Below are 26,836 nucleotides of genomic sequence, written 5' to 3'. Positions count from 1 at the left end.
TCAGCTCCTGGTCTTGTTTTTGTTAACTGTATAGAGCTTCTCCATCTTTGGCTGCAAAGAATATAAGCAATGCAAATAAAAACTACAATATAAGATCCATTTCACACCCGGTTGGGATGGCCTTCATCAAAAATTCTGCAAACAATAAATGCTGGAGTGGGTGTGGAGAAAAGGGAACACTCTTGCACTGTTGGTAGGAGTGTAAATTGATACAGCTACTATGGAAGACAGTATGGAAATTCCTTAAAAAACTAAGAATAAATAAACCATATGACCCGGCAATCCCACTGCTAGGCATATACCCTAACGAAACCGAAATTTAAAAAGACACATGTATCCCATTATTCATTGCAGCACTATTTACAATAGCTAGAACATGGAAGTAACCTAGATGTCCATCAACAGATGAACATACAGAGAAGTTGTGGTACATATACACAATGGAATATTACTCAGCCATAATAAGGAACACATTTGAGTCAGTTCTGATGAGGTGGATGAACCTAGAACCTGTTATACAGAATGAAGTGAATCAGAAACAGAAAGATAAATATTGTACTCTAACACATATATGTGGAATCTAGAAAAATAGTACTGAAGAACCTACTTACAGGGCAGCAATGGAGAAAGAGACTTAGAGAAAAGACTTCTGGACATGGGGAGAAGGGAGGAAAGGGTGAGATGTATGGAGAGAGTAACATGGAAACTTATATTACCATATGTAAAATAGATAGCCAAGGGAATTTGCTGTATGGCTCAGGAAACTCAAACAGGAGCTCTGTATCAACCTAGAGGGGTGGGATGAGGAGAGAGATGGGAGGGAGGTTCAAAATGGAGGGGATATATGTATACCTATGGCTAATTCATGTTGAGGTTTGACAGAAAACAGCAGAAATCTGTAAAACAATTATGCTTCTATAAAAAATAAAAAAAAAAAGAAAGAAAATCTACCTGCTTATCTATCTTCCTAAAATAAAGCACTGGTTTAAGTGAAATGCTTATGGGGTGTGTGTGTGTGTGTGTGTGTGTGTGTGTGTGTTAGACAAGCTGAGAAGAGCAACTTGCTCTTTGTGAAGCTGGCTGGAATGTCCCTTATTTTAAAATTTTGTACACATTTCCTAATTTTTGGATGTTTCCACCATTATATGGCTGAAGATTTGGAATCATTAATTTAAGCATATCACTTTGCAGAAATATATTTGCATAAACTATTACTTTCTCTGAGCAATGGGATTTATTTCTAATATTATTTTTGAGTCATGCTGAAATTTCCCTTAGGAGTCATTTTTTGCCTTAATGTCAGCTTAATGCATTTATGGAAAAATGCTTTAAACATCTGGTATGAGAATGAGACATTCCTCTGGTTGTAAATTTCCTCCTCCATCTCCAAAATACAGGGTATTATTACATTTTGTCCTTCTGTGACATTATGTACCTTCTCTAAGAGTTAAACTAATTTCCATCTGTGATTGTTTCCAATTTTGTGGAAACTTTATGAGCCTGTTAAATAAATTTCATCAAAGAAAAAGTAAGTTTATGTTAACAAATGGTGCCTATATAATAAAAAGCAAATCATGATCACTTAAGTAACTGCCTATATAGATGATTAAATTACCAGTTTTCTGTAGACATGGTGTCATACCAAATACTATATTTCCATCTTCTTATCCTCATGTTAAAGTAGCATCCTATTTGGAAATCAAAGTATCAATGCAGTTTTCATCTCAAAACAACTTCAGTCAAGCACTCCAAGTCTCATGTATTAATAACCGGCTTTAACTCTTTCCACTGTCAACATGTTTGAAAACAATTTTTCATATTCTCATATTAGTCAGGATACTGAGAAATGATTGCAGGGATCTGAAGTGTTGACTCTCAAGAGGTAATCACAGAATGAGGAAAACATTCAACCACTATAGATAAAACATAATAATAATAAAAAAAACCCTATTGAGCTGAATGAATTTTTCAAATTGAAAAAACAAAAGAGAAAAACACACATTAATTAATGCTTTTGATGGATTATTCAGTCTGAATAGGGTATGCTCAGTAGAGCGGAGTTAAATTTTTGAAAAATATCTAAAAAATTTCAGATTTTGATTAGCCCATAATCACTTAATTGCAAACAACTTTGGTTATTGAGGCAAAAATGAAAATTTATCAGTGAAATATAATTATGGTATTATTGAATATTCTAAGAATTCACTCACAGAACTGCTATCTAATAATTGATTGATAATTAGCATAAAATTTTCATCATCAAAACTTCTTAAAAAGTGTTTGGCCACATTTGTGTGTGTGCATGCTAAGTTGCTTAGTCATGTCTGACTCTTTGCCATCCTATAGACTGTAGCCCGTCAGGCTCCTCTGTCCATGGGATTCTCCAGGCAAGAATACTGGAGTTGGTTGCCATGCCCTCTTCCAGGGGATCTTTCTGACTCAGGGATCAAACCTGAGTCTCTGTAGCTCCTGCATTGCAGGTGGATTCCTTTACCACTCAGCCACTGGGGAAGCCAAGGCTTATTTAGGGCATTTTATATGAATACTCCTTTGAAGGGTCGACAAGTTTTAGAAATAGAGGCAATGTGGATGTAGGCAAATCTAAAAATGACTTATGAGAAAAAATGCAATGGAAAAGCATTGGATAGGAAATGGTCAAACTTTGTATCAGAAAAACAAAAATGAAAATAAAAAACAATGGATTAAAAAAAGAAGAAGAAGCGGCTTATTTTTCTTGAGTAATTGGAAATCTGGAGATAAGTGGTTGGTTCAGAAGTTCAAGAATGCCAGAAGTGAGGTCTCTGATTCTCTTGGCCTTTCCTTCATAGTTTTAAGATGGATGTGTCATTTCCAGCCAATAAGACAATATACTGGGCAAGAGAAAGGAATAAAGGCAGAGAGCAAAAGGGCAGACATCAACCATATCTCACCTGCTTTCCTGGAAGTTTCATACAACAGCATAGTCTTGCATCTAATTGGCCAGAACGATAGTAAATGCTCTCTACCTTAAATAAAAAGCTGAAAAATCATCCCTCTAGCTAGACATTTTGGCTCCACTATCACGCTTTGGCTTTATTCACTAGGAACAGTATAAAACTGGGTACTGAGTATGCATTTAGAAGTGATGATCAAGTACTAAAGACATCTGCACCCTGAAAGGAGAATGAAGAAATAAGAATTCTCACTGCCTTGTTGCTAAGCAGCCCACTTCCTAATCTTATGTATAAAAGGCACGTAAGAGTCCTGATCTAGGAGGTTACAGGAGAGCAGTAAATTACGATACATTAATTAGGGGAGGTGATACGAGAATCTGGAGAGTTGGAATGTCAAAAGATAGCATTCTAAGCAAAAGTGATCAGTACAGCTGGAGTCAGCGTTCCTGAGACCCTAAAATCCAGGGGGAAAAGCTCCTGCATATTCTGGCCCCACAAGAACCACACAATCTCATTTTCTCTTAATTCCCAACTCAAACCTCTTCTGACACCAAATCAATTTCTTCTTCCTTTCTTCAACTCTTTATGCTCCTTTTGGAGATTCACAAGGGCAAGAGTTAAATGGATTCTGTGTTCCACAAATTTCATTATTTCTAAGGGTACAGCAGGTTTAGATGTGCATTAACTAGGGATTCATGAAATACTGTCCATCATTATGATTCAAATTTGATACACTTTCCAGCTTTCCTGGTGGCTCAGAAAGTAGAGTCTGCCTGCAATGCAGGAGACCTGGGTTCAATCCCTGAGTCAGGATGATCCCCCGGAGAAGGAAATGACAACCTAATCCAGTATTCTTGCCTGGAAAATCTTATGGCTGGAGAAGCCTGGCGGGCTGCAGTCCGTGGGGTTGCAAAGAATTGGACACTACTCAGCGACTAAACAGCAACAACAATGATGGTGATGATGACAAACACTTTTTGAAACAACTTTTGTGCCAAGCACTTAGCTTAGCATTATACACATATGAATCTGTACACACATCATCTAATCCTGATAGAAACCTACGAGGTAGAAACTATTATCATCCCCATTTTACATGTTGAAAATTAATGCACAGGAATTTTCAGTCATTTGCTAAGGACACACATCTAGTAATTGGCAGACATGCAATTTGAACCAAGATATATCTGAAGCTATGCACATGGGTAAACTCATGTCATAAAAGATGTTTACGTATAAAAATAACTAACTTTTTGGTTTCTTCAGAGGAACGTGAATTTTTCTTTTGTATTTTGTGGACAGTTTATTGCTCTGTATTATATAAATAAAACTTAATATTTAGAGGAAATATGTATTTACCTTAAAGCAAGTAAATTAAATATTTACAACTACTTTAAGCAGTTATCAGCTTACCTCCTAGGGGAAATCTGTTGCAATTAATATATGTACCAGCAGCTGAAAAGAATTGGAATTCCTCTAGTTATTCTTACAATATTTAAATACATAAAAACCATAAAGCAGAAAGAATGACATTTAAGATTTTCTAGTTACTAAAAATAATGATAACAAGATACTCAGAACAGACAGATGTAAACCTTGATAGATTCATGTTAATGTATCTGAGTAATGTACATAGCTCATTTTCCTTCAATCATTGCTGCTCAATATTAAAGTGTATTTTATAGCTGGTATTTATTCCTTTGAATTTAAACATGTTCAGGAAAAAAATAGTCATTTTACAGAAAAAAAAAAGTTGCAGCTAAGATAAGAATATGGGGGATGGGGTTTCTAATGGTGCCCTCTACTAAAAATATCAAATAGATACATATGTATTGTAGAAATCTTCTGCCTAGGGGAAATTCTTTCATCTACCTGTCAATACTACACTGGCAAATCAAGGACTGACCATGACAAGGAAAGTCAGTCTTTTTCTCTAAATCCATTACTCAGCAGTATGAATATTAATAGCTAGGGGAAAACCAATTCTAATTTCCTGGTGAAAAGTTTTCCTATTCTTAATGCCATAGGTTTGGTGAAAACAGAAATTGGGAATCTTCGCGGCTCTTTTTATAAATGAACTAGAATTTTATTAAATAGTATCATCTAATGGTAATAAGAGTAAAAAACCTACCTGCTGTCAACAGGTAGCTGAGAGAGAAGTCAAAATACTTTTGCTTGTTATGCAATACATTGGTCATTATGCCATTAATACACTAAAATCTCCGTATTAATCTTTGAAATTTTATATAATAACATATACTCTCAATACAGGAGATAGGTCTGGGTTCTTCAACAATTATTCAACTTTGCAGAGGTCACACTTATTACCTTGGTCAGAAAGATCCCTTGGAGGAGGGCATGACAACCCACTCCAGGATTCTTGCCTGGAGAATCCCATACACAGAGGAGCCTGGTGGGGTACAGTCCATAGAGTCACAAAGAGTCAGACAAGACTGAAGCAACTTAGCACACAGCACACACGCATGATTAACAAAAAGCCGTTAGGAAAACGGGGCACACAAATTGGTTTATTTTGCCTTCGAGAGATACTGTCTGGTTCTCCCACAATCATCAGCTCTTGCTTGGGTTGCTATGCGGTGCAATTGAAAGAGCACTGAATTAGGTACCCCAAGGCAGAATGTGGATTCTCTGTGCGGCCAAGTACATGGCATGTATGAATTCAGTTTCTTCATTTGTGAAATTGAGAGCTTTCATTTTTACTTGAGAAGCCAGCCTAAGAAGCCTACTCTGATTTCGAAGCTCAGGGCAATTCACGTTTGTATGATTTTAGAGACATCAGGGCTTCAGGGGTCATCTAGTTTGACCACTTCATTTTGTTGAAACAGCAACCTGGCTGCTAGACCCAGATAGTATGACAATGGCTAGAAGAGAAAGCTACCGATATTACAAACCACAGCCTGGAAAACTAGAAAAAGTAGACACACGTGGATTCAGAAAACTCTATGAACATAGTTTAGGAACAAACAATCCATATAATCGCAGTTGACTCTGAGAACACAGCAAGAACAGAGTATATAGTAAAATAATCTGAATCAACATGGAAACTTTTAGCCATCATGAAACATGTGGCATAGTACTTAGTACACATTTATCAATTTAAAAGTGGTAAGTTACGTATTTTAAAAGGTTACTCTCTGAAACAGTCAACACAGTAAAGCACTCAAATGTTGAAGATTTTCAGTGACAAATGAATAGTTCACTCACTGTAACACAATATTCCATCTTGATACAGCATATGTTCAAGGTTGAATCTACAGGTATGCAATTTTTTCACACAAAGTTTTATTCACTTTCATTGTAAATAAAACACAAGAGTATTAACAGGAAGGCACAAAGGATTGTGGATTGTGACAGGCAGTACCATCACAGGAAAGGAATCGGTGACGGAGTGAATGATACTTCTGAACAATATATGAGAAATATATGCATATATAATATAAAAAGCAAAAACAATATATAGGCATAACGATGAAAGGATATCTCTACTGATCACACAGATATATGGAAATACTTTTAAACAGCTGGAAAATGCCATCTATAAATAAATGTTCTATATTCAGTAACAAAATCATTTAAATTGCTCATATAATGAGCCTCAAGCTTGCTGGCTGGTGTTCTATAAACTTCCCACTGTGATTTTTAGTATTTTCTTCTATCTGACATCATTTTGCTCATTACAGGTTTCCAATAAGTATAATTAAACAAATATATTCAAGATTATACAAATATTCCATTTACTAAACATTTGTTCTGTCTTCCAAGGAAATGCATTAATATTTGATTTTCTTATTTAATGCTTTTTGCAAACTTAAAAATATATACATTTTGCCTGCTTTCGGATTAAATACTGATACAAAAAATTATTTTCAAAAATACAGTGGGTTTTAATTTGGAAACCTAGTCTAGAAATTCTAGCTTACCAGGGGAAATTATCAACAATTATAGCTGTATTTCTATCACAAGGCTTAAATTTAAAAGTAGGATGGTAGCTTTGGTATGGGGAATTAAGATAGTGGATTACACAGATTGGACTGTATGATAAAAGCAATAAAATAAACGTGGTCTCATCCTTAAGGAGCAAGGAAAAGGGGAAGTGGAAGATAAGACTAGAACACAGACAATTCACCTTTAGGTAGAAGAGACAAAGGCAGGACTTTTCTTCTCTCTCCTCAACTTCTTTTCAGTACCGGCAAGGATAACTTTTGAGTTAACAAAAGATGAAGTCACTAAAATATTCTTTGACCCAAGCCTTTCTAGTTTGTTCTTAAGTATGTGTATGTGGCGTAGAGAATGGGAGGTAGGGAAAGCTCCTCCAAATTCCAGAACCCCAGAGCCTAGAGGAAATGAGGTCAGCTGTGACTTGTAGGAAGAGTAGAACTTTGAGGTCAAAACCAGAGTCACCAAACCAAATGTCTAGTTTTAGGCAGAAAATTACAAGATACACAAAGAAACCGGAAAGTGTGACCCATAGATAGCAAAGTAAAGGAAGCAATGCAAACTGCTGTCAAAGGGCTCAGATGCCAGACGATGATTTCAGATGCATTCTAAGAACTGAAACAAGTCATACTTACACACATAAAGAAATGTGTGATGACAACGATTCATTCAATAGAGTGTATCAATAAAAAGATATAAATTATAAAAAAGAATCAAGTGGAAATTCTGGAATTGAAAAGTACAATTACTAAAATAAAAAGTTTATTAAATGGTTTCAACAGAAGAGTTGGCACAGGAAAGATCCAGGAACTTAAAGAAAGATACATTGATTGAGATTATGCAATCTGAAGAACAGAGAGGGAAAAAATAATTAAAATTGAATAGAATCTCAGAGCGATGTGGCACACTGTTAAGTGCATCAATATATATGAGTATTGCCTTAACACCAAAACCAGACAAAGATTTCACAATAAAAGAAAGCTACTGAAGAATATCATTAAGAATATAGATGCAAAATCTTCAACAAAATACTAAGCAGTTAAATTCAACAACATATGTCAAGTATGGACTATGGCCAACTGAGATTTATCACAAGCATGTAAAGTTGGTTTACAATCTAAAAATCTATTAATGTAATATATAATCACAATAAAAAAGGGAAAAAACCCCACAATCAATTGAATAGACATCAAAAAAAAAATCTGACAAATCCAACAGCCTTTTATGATAAAAATACTCAGCTGAGTAGGAATAGATAGACACTTCAGTTTGGTAATGAGTATCTTCAAAAGTCCACAACTAGTATCATGATTAATGGTGAAGGACTGGATTTTTCCTCCTAAATCAGGAATAAGACAAGGATATCTGCTCTTACCATTTCTATTCAAAATTATATTGCAAGTTCTAGTCAGGGAAATTAGACAATAAAATAAAATAAACTGTATCCAGACTAGAGAAGAAGTAAAACTATCTTTACTTAGATATAACATGAGCTTGCATATAGACTATCCAGAGGAATTAATTTAAAAAACCTCTTGAACTAACAAGTGAGTGCAGCAAATTTGAAGGTTACAAGATCCATATACAAAAAACAATTGTACTTCTACACATAAAAATGAACAGTGTGTAATGAAATTAATAAAAAGTCCATTAACAATAGCATTAAAAAGAATATAAGTAGAAATATTTTTAATAAAAGAAGTGTAAAACATATGCCCTGAAAATATAAGATATTGTTGAAAGAAATTAAAGACCACCTAAGTAAATGGAAAAACAGCCTGTTTGAAGAGTTAATATTAAGATGAGAGTATTTCCCAAATTGATCCATGGGTTTGATGCTCCCCTTATTGAAACTCCAGCTGGCCATCGTGCAGAGATTGATAAGCTGATCCTACAATTCTCATGGAAATTCAAATAACGCAAATAACCAACCAACCTGCTTGCTGTGAGTTCCCTCTAGAGGAGCCCTTATGGTGAGGAACTGACTATGGGACCAGGCAGCAACAGAGATACTCAGGTCCACAGCCTGAAAGCCCACGAGGCCCTAAGTCTTATCAACAACCATGTGAGTGAGCTTCAAAGCTGGTCCACCTTCTAGCAGAGCTTCGAAATGACTGTTGCCCCAGCTGGCACTTTGGTTGGAATCTCTTGAGAGATCCTGAACTGTAGGATCTTGTTAAGTCATATTCAACTTTCTGACCCACACAAACTGTTTGGTATCAGAGTGCATTGTTTTAAATTGTTAAGTTTTTGGCTAATTTGTCATGAAGCAAAAGATAACAAATACACCCAATTACATTAGTAATTAGAAGTATTTCACTTGGATATTTGTACCACATGGGTATGTATTTCTGCAGGATCCCTCAAGAACTCATGCAATTGCTGAAAATATTTCAACCTTTTCTATGCCTAGATGCTTTGCTTCTTTATATTTTGTCTAAATCCATACTCATGTGTCTACTCTGCTGGGTTTATAGACTGCCTTATACATCACTGAACCTAAAAATATACTATTTGCTCCATAGTAAACTTTCATCAGGGCTTCCTCGGTGGCTCAATGGAAAGAACCTTCCTGCCAATGTACGAGTTGCAGGGTCGATTCCTGGGTCAGGAAGATTCCCCTGGAGAAGAAAAGGCAACCCACTCCAGTATTCTTGCCATGGACAGAGCAACCTGGCATGCTGCTGTCCACAAGGCATCACAAAAGGCTCAGGGATGGCTTAGCGACTAAACACAACCACAAAACAAAAACAAAAACTTTCATCAAATCAATGTTTGTTCACAGTTTTACTTTTGATTAAATATTATTACCTTCTCTACATTTCCCGCTTTTGAAATACCCTATTGGTTGTAATTATCAGAGTTTTTTGACATCTGGTATTTGCTATATAGCACTGGGGCTTCCCGGGTGTCACTAGTGGTAAAGAACTCGCCTCCCAGTGCAAGAGACCTAAGAGACCCTGGGTCGATCCCTGAGTCAGAGAGACCCCCTGGAGGAGGGCATAGCATCCCACTCCACTATTCTTGCCTGGAGAATCCCAAGGACAGAGAAGCCTGGTGGGCTATAGTTCATAGGGTTGCAGAGTCAGGACTGAAGTGACTTAGCATAAGGCTATATACTGCATCATTTAGTAAACACACAGGTTTAGCAGCTAATGAAAGGCAGCACTGTCTCTGTTTTATTTCATTGTGCCATTAATTCCACTATCATATACCTTTTATTTTTTATTTGAAATTTCTACATAGCTGATTTTATGTGCAGGTCACTGCGACACTTACCAATTGTTCACATTTGCTCTTTGATGAATTTAGGTTTTTTATGAGAACTATTTTAGTGTCAGAATTTTTCATATCAGGAATATTGTGTCTTATGAAAACAAGTTATATAGAGTTCAGAAATACATGTAGTGTTTTAAAAGCAGATTAAAAAAACCTGTGCCTTTATTTCTAGAATTTTTTACTTATTTACTTATGAATAAAGGTTTTGACTGTTTGATAAAATGTCAAAAAGAGAACAGCATTTTTGAAAAGTCACCATTGAAGAGGAAAAGTGTCCTTTCTTCCCTTCAGGATATTTTTAGTCTGCTACTGTTAGTAAATGAAAAAGCTCCTCTCATTTGGAAATTTTAATGAATATATATATACAAAACTTCCAACAACAAACTATCATTTCTTACTTTTCCCCCATAAATCTATTGTGGAATGAAATAAATAAATCAGGATTATGCTACGGCTATTCTCTCTTTCGTTTCAAAAGGAGATGTGGGTTGAGTCAGGAATGATTTTTTGGTAATTTTTTCATCAAGCAGTTTAATATTAGCTGAATATTCTTGTTCTCTTTAGCCTTAATTTTTTGCTGCCATCTTCGAAATGTTATTTCTATCTGTATTTCTATCTAGTGACAGCAAAATGTATGATTTAGTAAAAAGAAAAAAAAAACCGAATCAAAATTATTTCTCCCACCCTACTGCCTTACTCGTATCGTACAATGACCATATTTGGGTTGCCTGTGCTAATCAATAGACTAACACTTTCTATAAAAACATACACATGTATGTACACATTCACATGGCATATATGTTCATGGATTAAACATGCATGTATATAAAATGCACACACAAACAGATACTACATACACATGTGGTCATGGACTCAACATAGACATGCAAGTCATTGCCCCCACATACAAACATTCACACTGCAGACTTAAGTGTGTGTAAATTAAAAAATGATGGTGCTTTACAGTAATAATAGTTCTTCTTACACAATGAAATAGTAAAGAAACAGTCTTGCAATATGTTTTTCTCATGATTTTTAGACATATTGCAACAGAAAATAAACTCTATCCAGAAGCAATTTGGAGAAATTCTACAAATGAAACATTTTGTTTGATTGTTTAATGATTTTTTAAATATCAATATGAAGCTATTAATATGTTATGTGAATCATTTTTGTAAATGTTGTGAGAACAGTTGTGCTTTTCACTGATAAAAGCACAGCACACCTCTGCCAGCCAAGGTCAAACCAAGGAATAGGGAGTGATGTCAGGATGGAACTAAAAAGAGATTTAAACACTTTGGGTGTTTTTCAATATAAATTGGTCTTTTAGTTTGAAAATCCCTTTCCATAATTGCTTCGATTGTAGCTAGATGAGTGTTTCAAGATGTTCATTCCAAATTTGTGGACCAATATCATCAACGATCACAGAATTTTAGAATTGGAATTGATCAGTGGATTATCTGGTCCTGTGCTTTTGGTTGGCAGATGAGTTGATATAAATTAATTATCTAAAAGCTCTGTAGTTTAGAGAGTGTAAAAGGGAATCATTACCATTTCAGGGGAGGAAACAGAGGCATGAAGACATTAAATGAGGTGCCAGCTGTATTAGAACATGTTACTAACAGTCAAAGATAAAATTTAGCCTGCCAATATAATGCTTTTCACTATCCTATCCCATCTTAATAGTGAGGGTTTTGAAGTGTCATCTGGATACAGAAAGATAATAATTCAATAAGAAAGAAATATGCTTCCTGACTCTCTGGACAACACACATATTGTCATCCTATGTTTACAGTTAAAGCTGGGATTCTAATGTCACCCCTTGAAGAATCCTGATTAGTTTTATTGAGCTCTACATCAGAAGGAAAAGAACAATGTCATTTCAGTATGTGTGTTTAACAGACTTCATTTTAGTTATTATATTTTGATTATGCAAACTATAATAAGATTTTTTTCTTACAAAGTATACTTATAGGCTTCAGTTTAGTTTCTAACCACACTGACTAAACAAATATAAGTGTACTGAATGGGCTCTAAACAGCTTTCAACATTTCATTATAAACCAATTACATCTGAGTCTTTCCCAGTGCTCTCAGCATGGCTTTAAAAAATTTTACACAAACAGGTGAAATCAACCATTATGAAATATAATCTACATGCCTAAAAAGCAAGGCTTCAGAGGGAGAATGAGGTGAGGGGAGGTTCAAGCCAAACGATAAATACAGTTTATTTTCAAGGTAACTGCTCTGAGAAAATTCAGCATGCTTACTCAAGGTAAGCTTATTTTTTGAAAAAGGAATATTTACTTAATTTTCCAATGTTATGAAGCAGCACAAAATTTTTTAGACATTCCCCGAAAGTAAGTGAGGATCAAACTTTTGTAAATCCATATTTTGAACAATATTTGTGTTTTTTTAAAATAAGATATAACCACATAATTGTCTGGATTTAGAAAGATCATAATTGATTAATTACCATTGAATGCTGATTGTATGCTCTCTAAGTACACTATCCATATCCACAAAGTGGTCCTATGAGGTGGTTGTCATGATTATTCTCATTTTTACGGACGGTGAAACTCAGACACAGAGGTTAAGTAATTTTTGTCCAAGTTCAAACAGCCATTGATGGAAGGTCAGGATTCAAACACAGTCTTGAGTCCATGATCTTAACTGCTTTTTATGCTCCCACAACTACTATGAGGATCCTACGTGCAGATCTGACATAAGCTTTGGGATTTAGAGATGGAAAGAAGGATGATCTACTAACATAATAATTAGGCATAATATTATAAAATATTTTAGTACTTATAAGGCCTTGGGTTTGTGCCTCCCAATTTGACTTTAAAAAAATATCTATCAGCAATTACACAATGCAAATAAACTATTTATTTTAAAAAAAAACACACCTTAAGATGGAGGGCTTTGGGGGATTCACATACCCCTTGTGACCATCTGCCATACTGTGTGAAGATGTGAGAATATGCCTCTGAGTGTTTCTCAGGGAAAACAATTTCTTTCAGTAGATTGTTAAAAGGATAGATGATTTACTTCCTATCTAGCACAGGGGTGGGCAAACTTTCTTAGTAAAGGTCCAGATAGTAATTATTTGAGGTGGACTTTGTGGGACATCCAATCTCTTTTGGAGCTACCCAACTCTCCCATTGCAACGAAGAAGCAGCTACAGACAATGTATAAAGAGAAGAGTGTGGTGCTATTCCAATCACACTTTATTTATGGACACTGAAACGTGAATTGCATGTAATTCTTATGTCACAGAATATTATTGTCTCTGTTTTTCATTTTAAAACATAAATTCAAAAAACCCAAACAAAATTATCTTAGCTCAGAACAACATAAAGCAAGTAACAGGCCAAATTTGGCTCATTGGCCATAGTAGCCCAACTCCTAGTTCAGAGCAATGGTTCTCAAAGTGCAGTTCCAGCAGCAAGAGCATCCTCTGTAAATTTCTCAGAAATGCAAGTTCTCAGGCCTGTTTGACAATCTACTGAACCAGAAACCCCAGCATATGTGTTTTAAAAAGTCTTCTAAGTGAAAAAGATGCATGCTTGGTTTGAGAGTCACTGGTCTAGAGTCATTGTTCTAGGGACTCAAGTTATCTATTTACTCATCGAAAAAGCAAGAAAGTTCCAGAAAAACATATATTACTGCTTTATTGACTATGCCAAAGCCTTTGACTGTGTGGATCACAATAAACTGTGGAAAATTCTGAAAGTGATGGCAATATCAGACCACCTGACTTGCCTCTTGAGAAATTTGTATGCAGGTCAGAAAGCAACAGTTAGAACTGGACATGGAACAACAGACTGGTTCCAAACAGGAAAAGGAGTACGTCAAGGCTGTATGTTGTCACCCTGCTTATTCAACTTATATGCAGAGTATACCATGAGAAATGCTGGGCTGGAAGAAGCACAAGCTGGAACCAAGATTGCCAGGAGAAATATCAATAACCTCATGATACCATGCTTATGGCAGAAAGTGAAGAGGAACTAAAGAACCTCTTGATGAAACTGAAAGAGGAGAGTGAAGAAGTTGGCTTAGAGCTCAACATTCAGAAAATGAAGATCATGGCATCTGGTCCCATCACTTCATGGCAAACAGATGGGGAAACAGTGGTGGACTTTACCTTTTTGGGCTCCAAAATCACTGCAGATTGATTGCAGCCATGAAATTAAAGGACACTTACTCCTTGGAAGGAAAGTTATGACCAACCTAGACAGCATATTAAAAAGCAGAGACATTACTTTGCCAGCAAATTCAAGGCTATGGTTTTTCCAGTAGTCATGTATGGATGTGAGTGTTGGACTATAAAGAAAGCTGAGTGCCAAAGAATTGATGCTTTTGAACTGTGGTGTTGGAGAAGACTCTTGAGAGTCCCTTGGACTGTAAGGAGATCCAACCAGTCCATCCTAAAGGAGATCAGTCCTGAGTGTTCATTGGAAGGATTGATGTTGAAACTGAAACTCCAATACTTTGGCTACCTGATGTGAAGAGCTGACTCATTTGAAAAGATCCTGATGCTGGGAAAGATTGAAGGCAGCAGGAAAAGGGGACAACAGAGGATGAGATGGCTGGATGGCATCACTGACTCAATGGGCATGAATTTGAGCAAACTCTGGGAGTTGGTGATGGACAAGGAGGCCTGGCTTGCTGCAGTCCACGGGGTCTCAAAGGGTCAGGCACAACTGAGTGACTTAACTGAACTGATTTATTCACCCTTGCAACAAATACTTTCTGAGGGGACAGTTATTATATACTAGAACACAATAAAAATCTGACTTAGGCGGTACAGTTGTAAAGAACCTGCCTGCCAATGCAGGAGATGCAAGAGATGCGGCTTCAATGTCTGTGTTGAGAAGATCCCCTCGAGGGGGAATGACTACCTACTCCGGTATTCTCGCCTGGAGAATCCCATGGATGGCATCACTGACTCAATGAACACGAGTCTGAGCAAACTCTGGGAAATAGTGAAGGACAGGGAATGGTGCTGCAGTCCATGGAGTCACAAAGATTTGGGCACAAATTAGCAACTGAACAAGAACAAGGAATACAATGGAGAAAGTACTATTTTCCCTATTCATAGTATACTACCTTCATAAAGCAGGAGATGGTAACTTTCTGACAACGACTTAATTTTTTGAATACGTTTTATAGCACATCATGAGCCAGTACATATACATGTATACAAACATGCCTGAAACAAAATAATACAAAGCAGTATGTACCCTTAACACTTATGGTGGCATATATTGTTTCAGTTGCGTCCAAGTCTTTGCAATTCTATGGACTGCAGCTTGCCAGGTTCCTCTGTCCATGGGATTCTCCAGACAAGAATACTGGAGTGGGTTGCCATGCCCTCCTTCAGGGGATCTTCCCAACCCAGGGATCAAACCTGCATCTCTAGTGTCTCCTGCATTGGTAGGTGGATTCTTATCAGTAGCTCCGCTGAGAAGCCCTAGCACTTGAGGCACACTCTTTGTGTTTTCTGTTCTATTCTCTTTCTATTGGATTAAACCCAATAAGCTGATTTTACAATCCACTAATATATCACAACTCATAGTCTGAAAAAACTTCAATAAAATGTACTCACCAGTGCAAATTCCTTGTTGAGAATCATCTGCTCAACTAAAGAGGACTCATTGTGGAAGAGGTGGGGCTGCATATGGCTCCACATGTGAGGAAACCACCAGAACTCGTCCACAGAGCGAAGCAGAAGGTCATCTCCCTCATCCTCCTCTTCAGTCCCTGTAAAAAGTATAAAAAGTGGCTTAAGTGAAAAATTCGTATTAGCTTAAAGGTTATGTTTGTCAGATTATTCTTCTTGCTACTGATACCTAAATCCAATTTTGTGTTGTTTTAATAAAAGAGAAATGACCATAGCCTAAATTACATCAGAGGCAGTGGGATTAGGGGTTGGGATGGGAAGGGGTAAGTGCAGAGGTTGTTTACATTTAGATTTTAGGGATACTTTATCACTGACATTGTTCAGATTTGTTAGCATATGGTGGTAACAACAACAACATAAAAAAACAGAGCAAGTTTTAGTCTGTTTATTTTTGTTTTAAAGTTATCAACTATTAATTCTCTCCTTTATTGGATGCATAGGGGAAACCGGATAAAAGATTATTCTTTTTACTCTTAAAAATATTTCTGCATATAAGCCTAATATTGAACTGAATAATTTTAAATTTAAATGATTTTGTCTGTTTTTTTTAAAAATTATAAAATAGATTCTTATTGAAGACAGGCAGAAAGCATAGACAATGATATATAAAACTCAGAAACAAAACCAAAACCAAAACTCATCTTTGGAACTAACCACTAGAAGCAGTTTTGTATTTTTCATTGACTTTTTTCCTACTTATTTTTTTAAAAGTTGAGCTCTTACTGCATAAATATGTTTATGTCCCTATATTTTAGAATTACCATTACGAACATAAATATTTCTCATTTTATATAATAATTTAATAAAATGTAAACAATAAATCAATTAACACAATAGAAACTTGAATTGAGAATTTAAAACTAGTATTAATTTTTCATCCTCTATTAGGAAAATTTGTTAACAATGCCTAACACATAGAAAAAGCCATTTGTCATACAAGAGGGGGAAATAAGGGAAGGAAAACAACATCAGCAAGTTAATTCCAAGGAAATTCATTATGTTACAGCAATCCAAGGACATTTTCATGGCATGAAATAATAATTTTTGTACAATTTTATAACATTCAGTTCCATTTTAAAATATTCTGAATCAATAACATAATTGATTCCTATATGGTCTCTGGATACTTAACTAAACAAGCAAAGTAACAAATCCTGGCTTACAGTGTGAGGTGTATTTGGATAATTTTTTTCTTCGAATTAGGGTATGTTTTATGATGATTTTATATTGTTTACTTTAAAAAGTATTAAAAGAATTTTTTTAAAGAGTCTTCTTTGAATATAAGTGTCTTGTAGTAAAGACAGCCTGAATCATGAAGGTGTGCCATGAGATGGTTAAAGCATATATTTGTTAAAGTGTATCCTTGGCTATGTGATCTTGAATAAGTTAATTTGTTTGAGTCTTAGTTTTCTGGTTTAAAATGGAGGTATAAAAATCTGTCTCATGGGCTCTTGTGAAGAATCAATGAGATCAATTTATTAAAGCACTTAACATTGTGAATTGATTCATAAATATTAAGATTGCTTTCTTCTTAAAAATAGCACGTCCTGGTTTATGCCTGTGGTGTTCTAAAGTTGCATATTTTCACACATTCTTAAAAATATTGCCTTGCCTAGATTATCAAATTCTTGAAGTCTGATATTGGATCCTTTTACCTTGCATTGTATCATGCCACTTCCCCAGGAAGTTAAATAAGTGGAAACTGTACCTCAGTCTATATTAATATATAGTCACTGAATTTTAGAAACTTCATATACTGGCTTAAGTGCATGTCAACTTTTGTGTGTATTTATATGTATGCATTATTCTTGGTATATATCTTATAATCCATAATTCTCAAAAGGTGTAAGGACCAACAAGTTTAATTGGCACTATTACTACTATAATAGTTGCTACTATATACAAAGTAAAGAAATAGAAGTTTTGAAAGTGATAAAGCTCTATGAATAAGATAAGCAGACAAAAATTCTTAATTTTGTTAACTTGAGCCAAAATTATTAGCATTATGGACTTCCAATTCACTGGCTTTGTTAATATATTAAGAATTTCAAATACTGAAATCCAAATGTAAAGAAGTTTGTCACTTCCTCAGATGGATTTTAAGTATGAAGTGTTTTTAATACAGACCAAGTGTTTCTCGTGGTCATAATTTAGCAGACTAGGGCATAGATTAGAAAGAGCTACTGTATGTCACATGAGATGAATGAGTTGACAGTTCTCCCACAGTTTTGTTGTGCTTTGAATATAGAATGTCTGAGAAAAGCCTACCTTCACTTTAAACTCCACAGATGGTTATCGGAAGCAGCAGGGAGTGTGTAATGCATACTTGACCAGGAAAGAGGTCAATTACTCAAATTTACAGATAATTTTTCTGACTACTGATATAAACAGATGCATGACTGATCATAAAATCTTGGTAATTTTTATACCAGAAAGTGTGGTAATTTGTAAGCACTTCCCACAATATCAGGAGTGATGTTTAAAGACTCTTTGTTTTTCACTCCATGGAGTAATTTCCCATCAGCCTTTCTCTTCTTTTATACAAGTCATAAAATTCAAAGCCACATAAGGCAAGCTGATGACTTTAGAATTGCTTAATGAAAAATATATCAAGTCATGCTGAAGGATCAAAGAAGAATTTCAAATGTTTTTGAATCCAGCTAAATGAAAATATTAAATTTTTGCCTCGTTTGTAAATACTTATTTTTTGTTACCTAACATATGATTAAATTACATGTGAGAATATAATTTATAGTTCATACATGACTGCTGCTGCTGCTGCTGCTGCTAAGTCGCTTTAGTCGGGTCCGACTCTGTGCGACCCCGTAAACGGCAGCCCACCAGGCTCCGCCATCCCTGGGATTCTCCAGACAAGAACCCTGGAGCGGGTTGCCATTTCCTTCTCCAGTGCATGACAGTGAAAAGTGAAAGTGAAGTCGCTCAGTTGGGTCCGACTCTTCTCGACCCCATGGACTGCAGCCCACCAGGCTCTTCCGTCCATGGGGTTTTCCAGGCAAGAGTACTGGAGTGGGGTGCCATTGCCTTCTCCGCATGACTACGGAGCACAAATTCTAGTCTGTTCAGGTGTTTGTGTTCAAATGGACCCTTTTTGGAAGGAATGATGCTAAAGCTGAAGCTCCAGTACTTTGACCACCTCATGTGAAAAGTTGACTCACTGGAAAACACTGATGCTGGGAGGGATTGGGGGCAGGAGGAGAAGGGGACGACAGAGGATGAGATGGATGGATGGCATCACTGACTTGATGGACGTGGATCTGAGTGAACTCCGGGAGTTGGTGATGGACAGGGAGGCCTGGCGTGCTGCGATTCATGGGGTTGCAAAGAGTCGGACACGACTGAGTGACTGAACTGAGCTGAACTGAACCTCTAACCTGATTAGATTCAATCTACATCATTGTTAATTTAGAAATATAGAATTTTTATTCTCATTTAAAATTTATCTCATTTTACTTTCCTGATTCCCAGAAGATAAAAGTGTTTAATTCAGAAGTAAAATATTTATGCACTCATTTCTTTGTTTCTGCTTTTGGAGTATCTGTGTTATATGATAAGAGTATGCCTCTGAAAGTTTTTTAGTCTGCCAAATAAGAATAAGTTTAGCAAGCTCTAGGCTGTAGATTAGTTTCCATAAGGAGAATCTTATCAGTTTTGTATAAATGTGTTTTATATTTGCTATTATATGTGAAATATTGTAATTCTGAAATGGCAAGAAGAGGTTTCTAACTTTCTTCGTGTATTGAATCTGGCACACTTCCATATAGGTGAGTATAGAATAAACTAAACTTAAATATACTAAATAAAAAGAATTGTTTGATGATTAAATTGATTAAAAGCTATCTATAGTTCAAAAATTGGAAAACAGAGCCATGTGAATAATTCACTATTTTAAATAATATTTGATTCTTATATAAAAATACTTAGTAATAAAAATATTTGCATATCATGACATGCTATGTACTGTTCTGTATAAGAGATATTATTATTCCCATTTTGGAGATGCAGGCATTGAGGCACAGAAAAGTAACCTGTTTATGCTCACATAGCTAGTGTAATGTCAGAACCTAGATTTAAACAAAAGCAGGTTGTTTCCAATGTCTAGTCCTTGAAGCAATACATTATAAAGTAAAACAAAAGCAAACAAAAGAGAATGAATGTAACACTTTTCCACTTTTATATTTAAAAGTTAGTTTTTTATAGGTTCTGTTTTGTTTATACATATAAAAATGAACTCTCATGGAAAAGACATGTATTTATCCAGTTTGAAAATATTATACACGAGGTAATTGTTTGCGTCATATTCAATTTATTGTCAATTACAAAAACTGGTAATGATTGTCATCAGAAATCCTGCCCTACAAAAAATATTTGTAGCTCTCCATCCCTACAAGTTATCTTGATCCTGTAATGTCTCCATTTTTCAACTGAGCTTTCATTGTGCAATTCCAATCATGCTTTAAAATATTTCCAGACTTAAAGATTATACTCTGAACTCCATGCTTTTATTATTATTATTATTATTATTATTTTTTTAACTTTCAATCAGCAGAATGTCCTTCCTCTTTCAATTTGGCACCCATGAATGCATGCCTTTTAGGAATGTGCTTTTTGGGTGAGACTGTTTTCAGCATGTGAAGGACAGAGAAACTGAACAGGAAAGAATACATGGAAAATACAGATAAGTGAAGCAGTCTAGGAATACAGAATCTATCTTTATTACACTAGGCATATGTGATTAAGTGTCTTCAAAACAATGAAACTCATCAATCAGCATTTTCAGGCATTGGAAAATCAGATCATTCTGGCAGAATCTGAGACGGTGATTGTGACAAGGCCATCTTTCCATGGTTACCTGTCACAATCAAATGTATAGATAAGGAAAGAACTTTTCTGATTTGTTAAGCTCCTGATAGTTAAACCTTCATATAGGAAGCTACTAGATAGGGAAGAGGCATGCCCTAGCGAAAGTGAATACTATCAATATTTAACTCCAACCTAGAAGAAACCTTGATATCCTCAAATGAATAAATAAGTACTTAATATAGCATGATTGTACCCTTGGAAAATGTCATGGATGCATTTCAATGATTCTGCACATAATGTAGCCAATCAAATAAAGCTTTATGTTTATGTGAAGTTAATTAAGCTTCCAGAACTTACAAATATATATTGCAGAATCTGTAAAGCACATTATCACAGAGCATATCAGAATAGTGTTTCTTTCCTTATTTTTATTAGGTCAGTACCAACATAAATTGTCAATAAGGTCCAATTAAGAGATATAATTAAAATATCTTCTTTTTTTTATTATTGTTTGGTTTCTTCCTCCAACAAGTGTCCCTGTGATATTAACTAGTGTGTTCATTTCCTAGTGGGATGTGTAGTGTACATGCTCAGGATAAAAAAGAAATGGGAAGTGTTATAACTTGCTGTCAACATTAACTCTGCAAACGTCTGACAGGCTTAGTAGATTTGAATATGAAAAGTGAATAAAAGTTGATGCAGTTATCCAGATATATTTCAGCCAGAAGAATGCCTTTTACTTTTCTTATACGGCTATTTAAGACAAAATAGTATTGTTTGTGTGTGAACTTCAAATAATCCCATATTTTTCCCCAGCATCAGTAGACATAGTCTTTAGAGTTATCTGCTTTATAACTTCATAATCAGTGATTCTTAGGTCTGGACTCATTTTCTGAGGGGGTTTTGAAAAACATTTATAAAACCATGTCTATTTTCAAAATTGTAAGCTAGAATTGCTTTTGCCGTGTAGATGTGATGACCCAAATCTTTTACTGCAAGATATCCTTTTAAAATATGCAGTGATTTCGTTTATCAACTGGTCTAAAAACCAATTTTCCTTCTATTACTTTAAACAGATTTACATGTTTCAAAGCAGGAGGAAAAAAGCATTAAAGAAAAGCCAATATGACACTGCAGCTTCAATATTCTAATAAACCTCCTGAGCCTCTTTGGTAAACATTAAAAAACCTCTTTGGGTAAATGAACTGAATTTATGATAATTAAAGACTACCTCTGCATGGGATACTTTTAATGAGTCAATAAATTGCATGCATAGAGAATACTGTGAAATGTTTTTACTACAATACTCTGAAGTAACAACAATGAAAAGCCCTAAACAAAGCATTTAGCTTTCACCAAAGATGCAGAAATAGTACCAGACAGTAGGCATTGCCCTAATACAAACCCTAAGACACGATTTTGTGCCATTAAGACAATCACTTTCACTCACATAGTTTTCTCCAAATTAGTACCTGCCATTATAATGCTGCTATTCAGAAAATAAGAGTCAAATTCTGGAGGTAAACTGGGCAAAGAGGTGAAAAATAGCAGAACATGGAGTAGTCCCTGAGCACCAATCACATTTTGAGGATTTGTTTGAAGGCTGAGACTGACAAGAAATGAAACTGTGATTGGATAGATGTGGTAAGAAATACAAGTTTGAATGCGATGGTTTTAACGCATGTTGGCCAAATCACTGTAATATTTTTAAGGAAAATCCTGAAGGGACAATAAATTAAGCAAGATGACTCTTAAGATCTATTAAAGTTCTTTGAAGCTAAAATTCCTCTTTTACCACTATATGTTTTCCAAAGAAAAAAAATATACTAAAAATATGTGTCCCTAGGTTGTCCTACAACTTTAAAACACTGTGCATTGTTACTAATATCATTATCATCTCATTGCAATCATCTTCATCGCCATCGTCTCTATGCTTCACAGAATGCATAGACACAGAACAATGGTTATAGTTTCTTTTACTGAGTTGACTAAGTCATTTCTCTTCCTGTTTTGCCCTGACTTCACCAGTATCTGCCAAAGTAAACAAGTCTCATTGATTTTGGATTTGGCTACTCATAATGCACCCAAGTTTTTCCCATAATCAATCTGAATATTCTATTTCTCCTGCTTTTGAAACATTGAAAATCCTCTCTCCTATTTATATGTAGCTGCCTGAGAACACAAAGCTCCTTCTTACCTGTGTGGTAAAACTTCCCTGAAAATCCAAGGTTGAAGGTAAAATTTGCAACCTGAGTGCGCAGTAAATTTTGAGTCTCTAGTAATGCCTGAAATAAATAAGAAATTAACATGATTTTAGAAAATTAAATATGAAGCTTTTGGGATGCTTCTTTTTCAAATGCGTATGCATGAATGAAACAAAATAATGTGGTCTTTGTTGCTTTTTGGGGTTTTGATAGCTACTGTTATATGCTATTCATATTCCAGGTATTATAATCACTTTTGTTATTATTTTCATTGAAGTTTACCAAATTATGAAGCAGTTAAGTCTTAAGCATATTATAAATTGCTGAGAGGCAATTCTCTAACCACACAGCACTGAAATCATTTTTCATTTCTATGTGAGACATTTCTTGAATTTTAGATTATTATACTTCTTTTCCTTGGGGAAATTTTTTCAGAGTGGTTGGATATAGACAGGTTCTGTATTTGTTGGTAAGGGATAGGAAGATAACTTTAGTTTGAGTTCCAATTGAGTATTTTACTTAACTGTGCAACGTCTCCTGTCATTTTTAAGGCATACTTATTGAGTTGAAAGCTTGGATTTTTATTTTATAAATTAAAGGGAAGTTTATATTTTATGGGATGTTAATTACAGACCTTGAGATATGAACAAGGAAAGGGGAGGTAGGAAATCAGTAATTCCATAAAGAAATATTCTCTAAACATGGAAAAATGTTTCCTAACTTCTCATTCTGGAATTATTAGAGGTCAATTTCTTGCTTGTAGACAGGATAAGAACATCTGGACAGTAATCTTCGAGTCAGACTTAGTCCTGTAAATTTTCTGCCAATCATTCGACTGCTATTTTTTCTATGTCGACATATGTAGTATAATTCAGAATTTCATATCCTTAGGCATTGTAATTTGATTATTGATTCAGAATGCTTTTTCAATTTTTTTAATGAATTTTAAAAAGGGAGTTTATTTTCTTCTGATGTAAGTGAGAAACTCTTTCCAACTAGAGATATAACTAAGACCGTTTTTTGGTTACTCCTATCCATCTTTTAAGGTAAAAAACAGTAGAGGTTTAGACAATTTCTTTTGAGCATGAGTGAACTTTATTTTTTATTCCCCCAAGAGTTAAGAGAGCTTTCCTGCAAATTTATAAAGAAAAAAAAGAGAATTACAAGGTTGATAAGCTGTATGGTTCCTGGTTATCCAAGATTACAATTATACTGGGTATAATCCTGGCTATTCTTATTTAAATATCATCAGCTAAATAGAAAAAGGAAAAAAAAAATAGACATACTAGTGGAACTAGGTTTTAAAATTTTCCCCCAAAAGCAATTTATATATGAAAATAAAAAATATAATTAAAAATAAATAATTGAGCTTATTGGTATATACTCTGGAATATAGCTTTAAACTTTTTTTTAAAAATCATGCATCTTTTTTTATTAGAAAGTTTTTTTTTTCTTTCTGTGTTTCTTGTTTGATTCAATGTACAATCCCTGAGCTTCTATACCTTGAAATAGTTTTGTTTTTGTTTTTTTTCAAAATTTTAGTTTATTAAGTTCTTCCTTCCCCTGTTCTCACAATTCTATCCCCATCCACCCTACCTCTGTTCTTGAAATCATTTTTTATTCCATTTTTACTAATCCACCATCCATTCTTAAATTCAGTAAATATTTATTCTAGATGCATACAGTGTGGGGTTTGGTAAGCATAGCCTCTTGTCACCTTGGGCTTTACTGAGAGGGAGAGCGATATTAAATACAGGATCCCTCAAATACAAAATTACAAATCATAAGAGCTCCAAAAGAAATCTAGAGCATGTTGTGATAGATGCAGTAAGACATTTAATTCAGACTGAGGAAGTGGGCCCACCTGATGCTTTCCTAGGGGCCATCTAAAAAAGTTCAAATGATCTATTTTTTTCCCAGTAAGTGTGCCACCAACTTTAAGCAGACCTACATGTCTTTTTCTTGGGCTTTAAAACACTATAGACTGCTAACGGTTTTCCCAGCTTCCTGTATTCTATTTTACACTGTGCAGTCATGCTAACATCCCAAAGATAGCAATGCACTTCACCCTTGTGGTCAGGGAAGCCATTCAATTAGGGACTAAGCTTTGTTGGTCATTTCACTTCTTATTATCTTTTCCCTTAGCTGTGAAATGAGATCGTGCTTAACACTTGTTTCACACAATTATTATGAAAATTACATTGTATAAGGCATACAAAGTGCTAAGCTAAAGTGTCTTTCTTCAGACTTGCATCATTTTCATTTACTGCTCATTGTGCGTATGCCATGTTGCTAAGTATATTTTCATATATGTGGAAGGCATTTAAAATGTAATAAAAAGCTATATTAATATACAGCAACCTACTGAGTTAGTTTCATTTATTTTTATTACAAACATTTTTTTCTGATGGTAAAATGATAAAAATGGCTCATGGGCCATACCATTACATGAGATAGATAGGATTCTGTATTTCACACATTTATAACATGGATGTCTTATAATCTTAAATTGTAAATTGTGTAGTAAGACAGGCTCTCACAGGCAAGGGCAGATGGATTTTCTTCCACTGGAGCTAATTAGCTATATGAAGAATTTGACAGACTTTTCCATTTCTAAAAGAATTCGAGTTGTCTAGTCACAACCTCCCAATATGTAATCTTGATTAATTTGGAGTAAAATAACAATTTCTATAAGCAAAAACAAAACAAATGGATAAAAAGAAGAAAATTCTAAAATTCAGGATTTCCTATTTCATTGTAACTAAATGTTGTTTGAGTTTAAAAATTCAAGGAAAGAATGGTTCCGTGTCTTTCAATGATAAAAAAAATAGAACAAATAAATTAATATGTATGGATATAACTTTAAAAAAGTCAGAAATAAATGTATAAGAAAAAAGTGTTAAATCATGAAAATTAAAGAAGAAATGTAGGAAAATAAAGGATTAAAATACAGGAAAAATGTAAAATATCAGGAAATAGACAGGAAAAATATAAATATAAAATTATGAATAAATAAAATATAGTAAAGCAGAAAAAAATCTTAGGAAAACTTGTTAATGGACTAGAAATAATATATCTCAATTTGAAATAAAAATCAAATAATAAAATATAGAAAATAATATACAGCTTTATATATATTAGATAATAAACTTTAGTTATTTTAATATTTTCTAAGTCATAAAAATATATATTAACTGCTTTGAAGGTTTTCCTTGCATTATTCATGAAGGACTCACTAAGTCATTTGGATACTAAAGAGAATAAATATATAACATTTAAGTAAAAGCAAAAATTCATTATTTTAATAAACATACTTTGCATTCATTTACTATTCTTCTAATAAGTTCCTCAGTGTTTAATAAAGCAAGTATAACTTTGTCTTACTGCAAAATAATGAAGAGAGCAATGTTTTTCAAAATTCATCACATATAATATTTTCTAGAGGAGACTGCTAAAATTGTCAGTTCTGTGCACCCACTTGAGGAATAATTGATTTAATCTGTCTATGATGGGACTCAAGGACATGTATTTTATTATAGATCCTTGTTGCTTAAGGAAGGTCAACTAATTGTTTCCAGCTCACCTATAAGAAATGAAATGAATCACCAGGATGCTCCTCCCAGGCCCATTTTCTGGGTATTCTGAATTGGAGAATAGAATGGAGCCTAGGAATCTGTGTTTATAACGGTGATTCTTATAGCTTCAAACAAGAGATTATATCCATCAAGGAGCTTCAGAAAATATTGTTAGTGCACTGCTCATATTAATTTCAAGGTGTGCTGCATGCATTTTAAGCCATTCTGACATTCAGACTGTTTACCATCAAGCTAACGCTACTGGATCATTGAAAAAGCAAGAGAGTTCCAGAAAAACATCTATTTCTGCTTTATTGACTATGCCAAAGCCTTTGACTGTGTGGATCACAAGAAACTGTGGAAAATTCTGAAAGAGATGGGA

The 26,836-nt window shown here is 34.7% G+C and overlaps 1 protein-coding gene across 2 annotated transcripts in view; it reads right to left on the bottom strand.

The window, feature by feature from the left end:
• The window catches only part of LOC101112819 (N-deacetylase and N-sulfotransferase 4), a 343,774-nt gene that overhangs the window by 142,898 nt on the left and 174,040 nt on the right, over positions 1-26,836 (bottom strand). For both annotated transcript variants that reach the window (XM_027970794.3, XM_060417521.1), the window contains exons 3-4: positions 22,873-22,960; positions 15,780-15,934 (exon numbers count right to left, since the gene is read on the bottom strand). In XM_027970794.3, coding sequence (XP_027826595.2) covers positions 15,780-15,934; positions 22,873-22,960 — 243 coding nt within the window. The remainder of the gene's footprint in view (positions 1-15,779; positions 15,935-22,872; positions 22,961-26,836) is intronic.

Source organism: Ovis aries, chromosome 6, assembly GCF_016772045.2.
Source record: "Ovis aries strain OAR_USU_Benz2616 breed Rambouillet chromosome 6, ARS-UI_Ramb_v3.0, whole genome shotgun sequence".
Taxonomy (NCBI): domain Eukaryota; kingdom Metazoa; phylum Chordata; class Mammalia; order Artiodactyla; family Bovidae; genus Ovis; species Ovis aries.
Note: the sequence above shows the minus strand (reverse complement) of the source record. Positions and strands in the feature narration are given on the sequence as shown.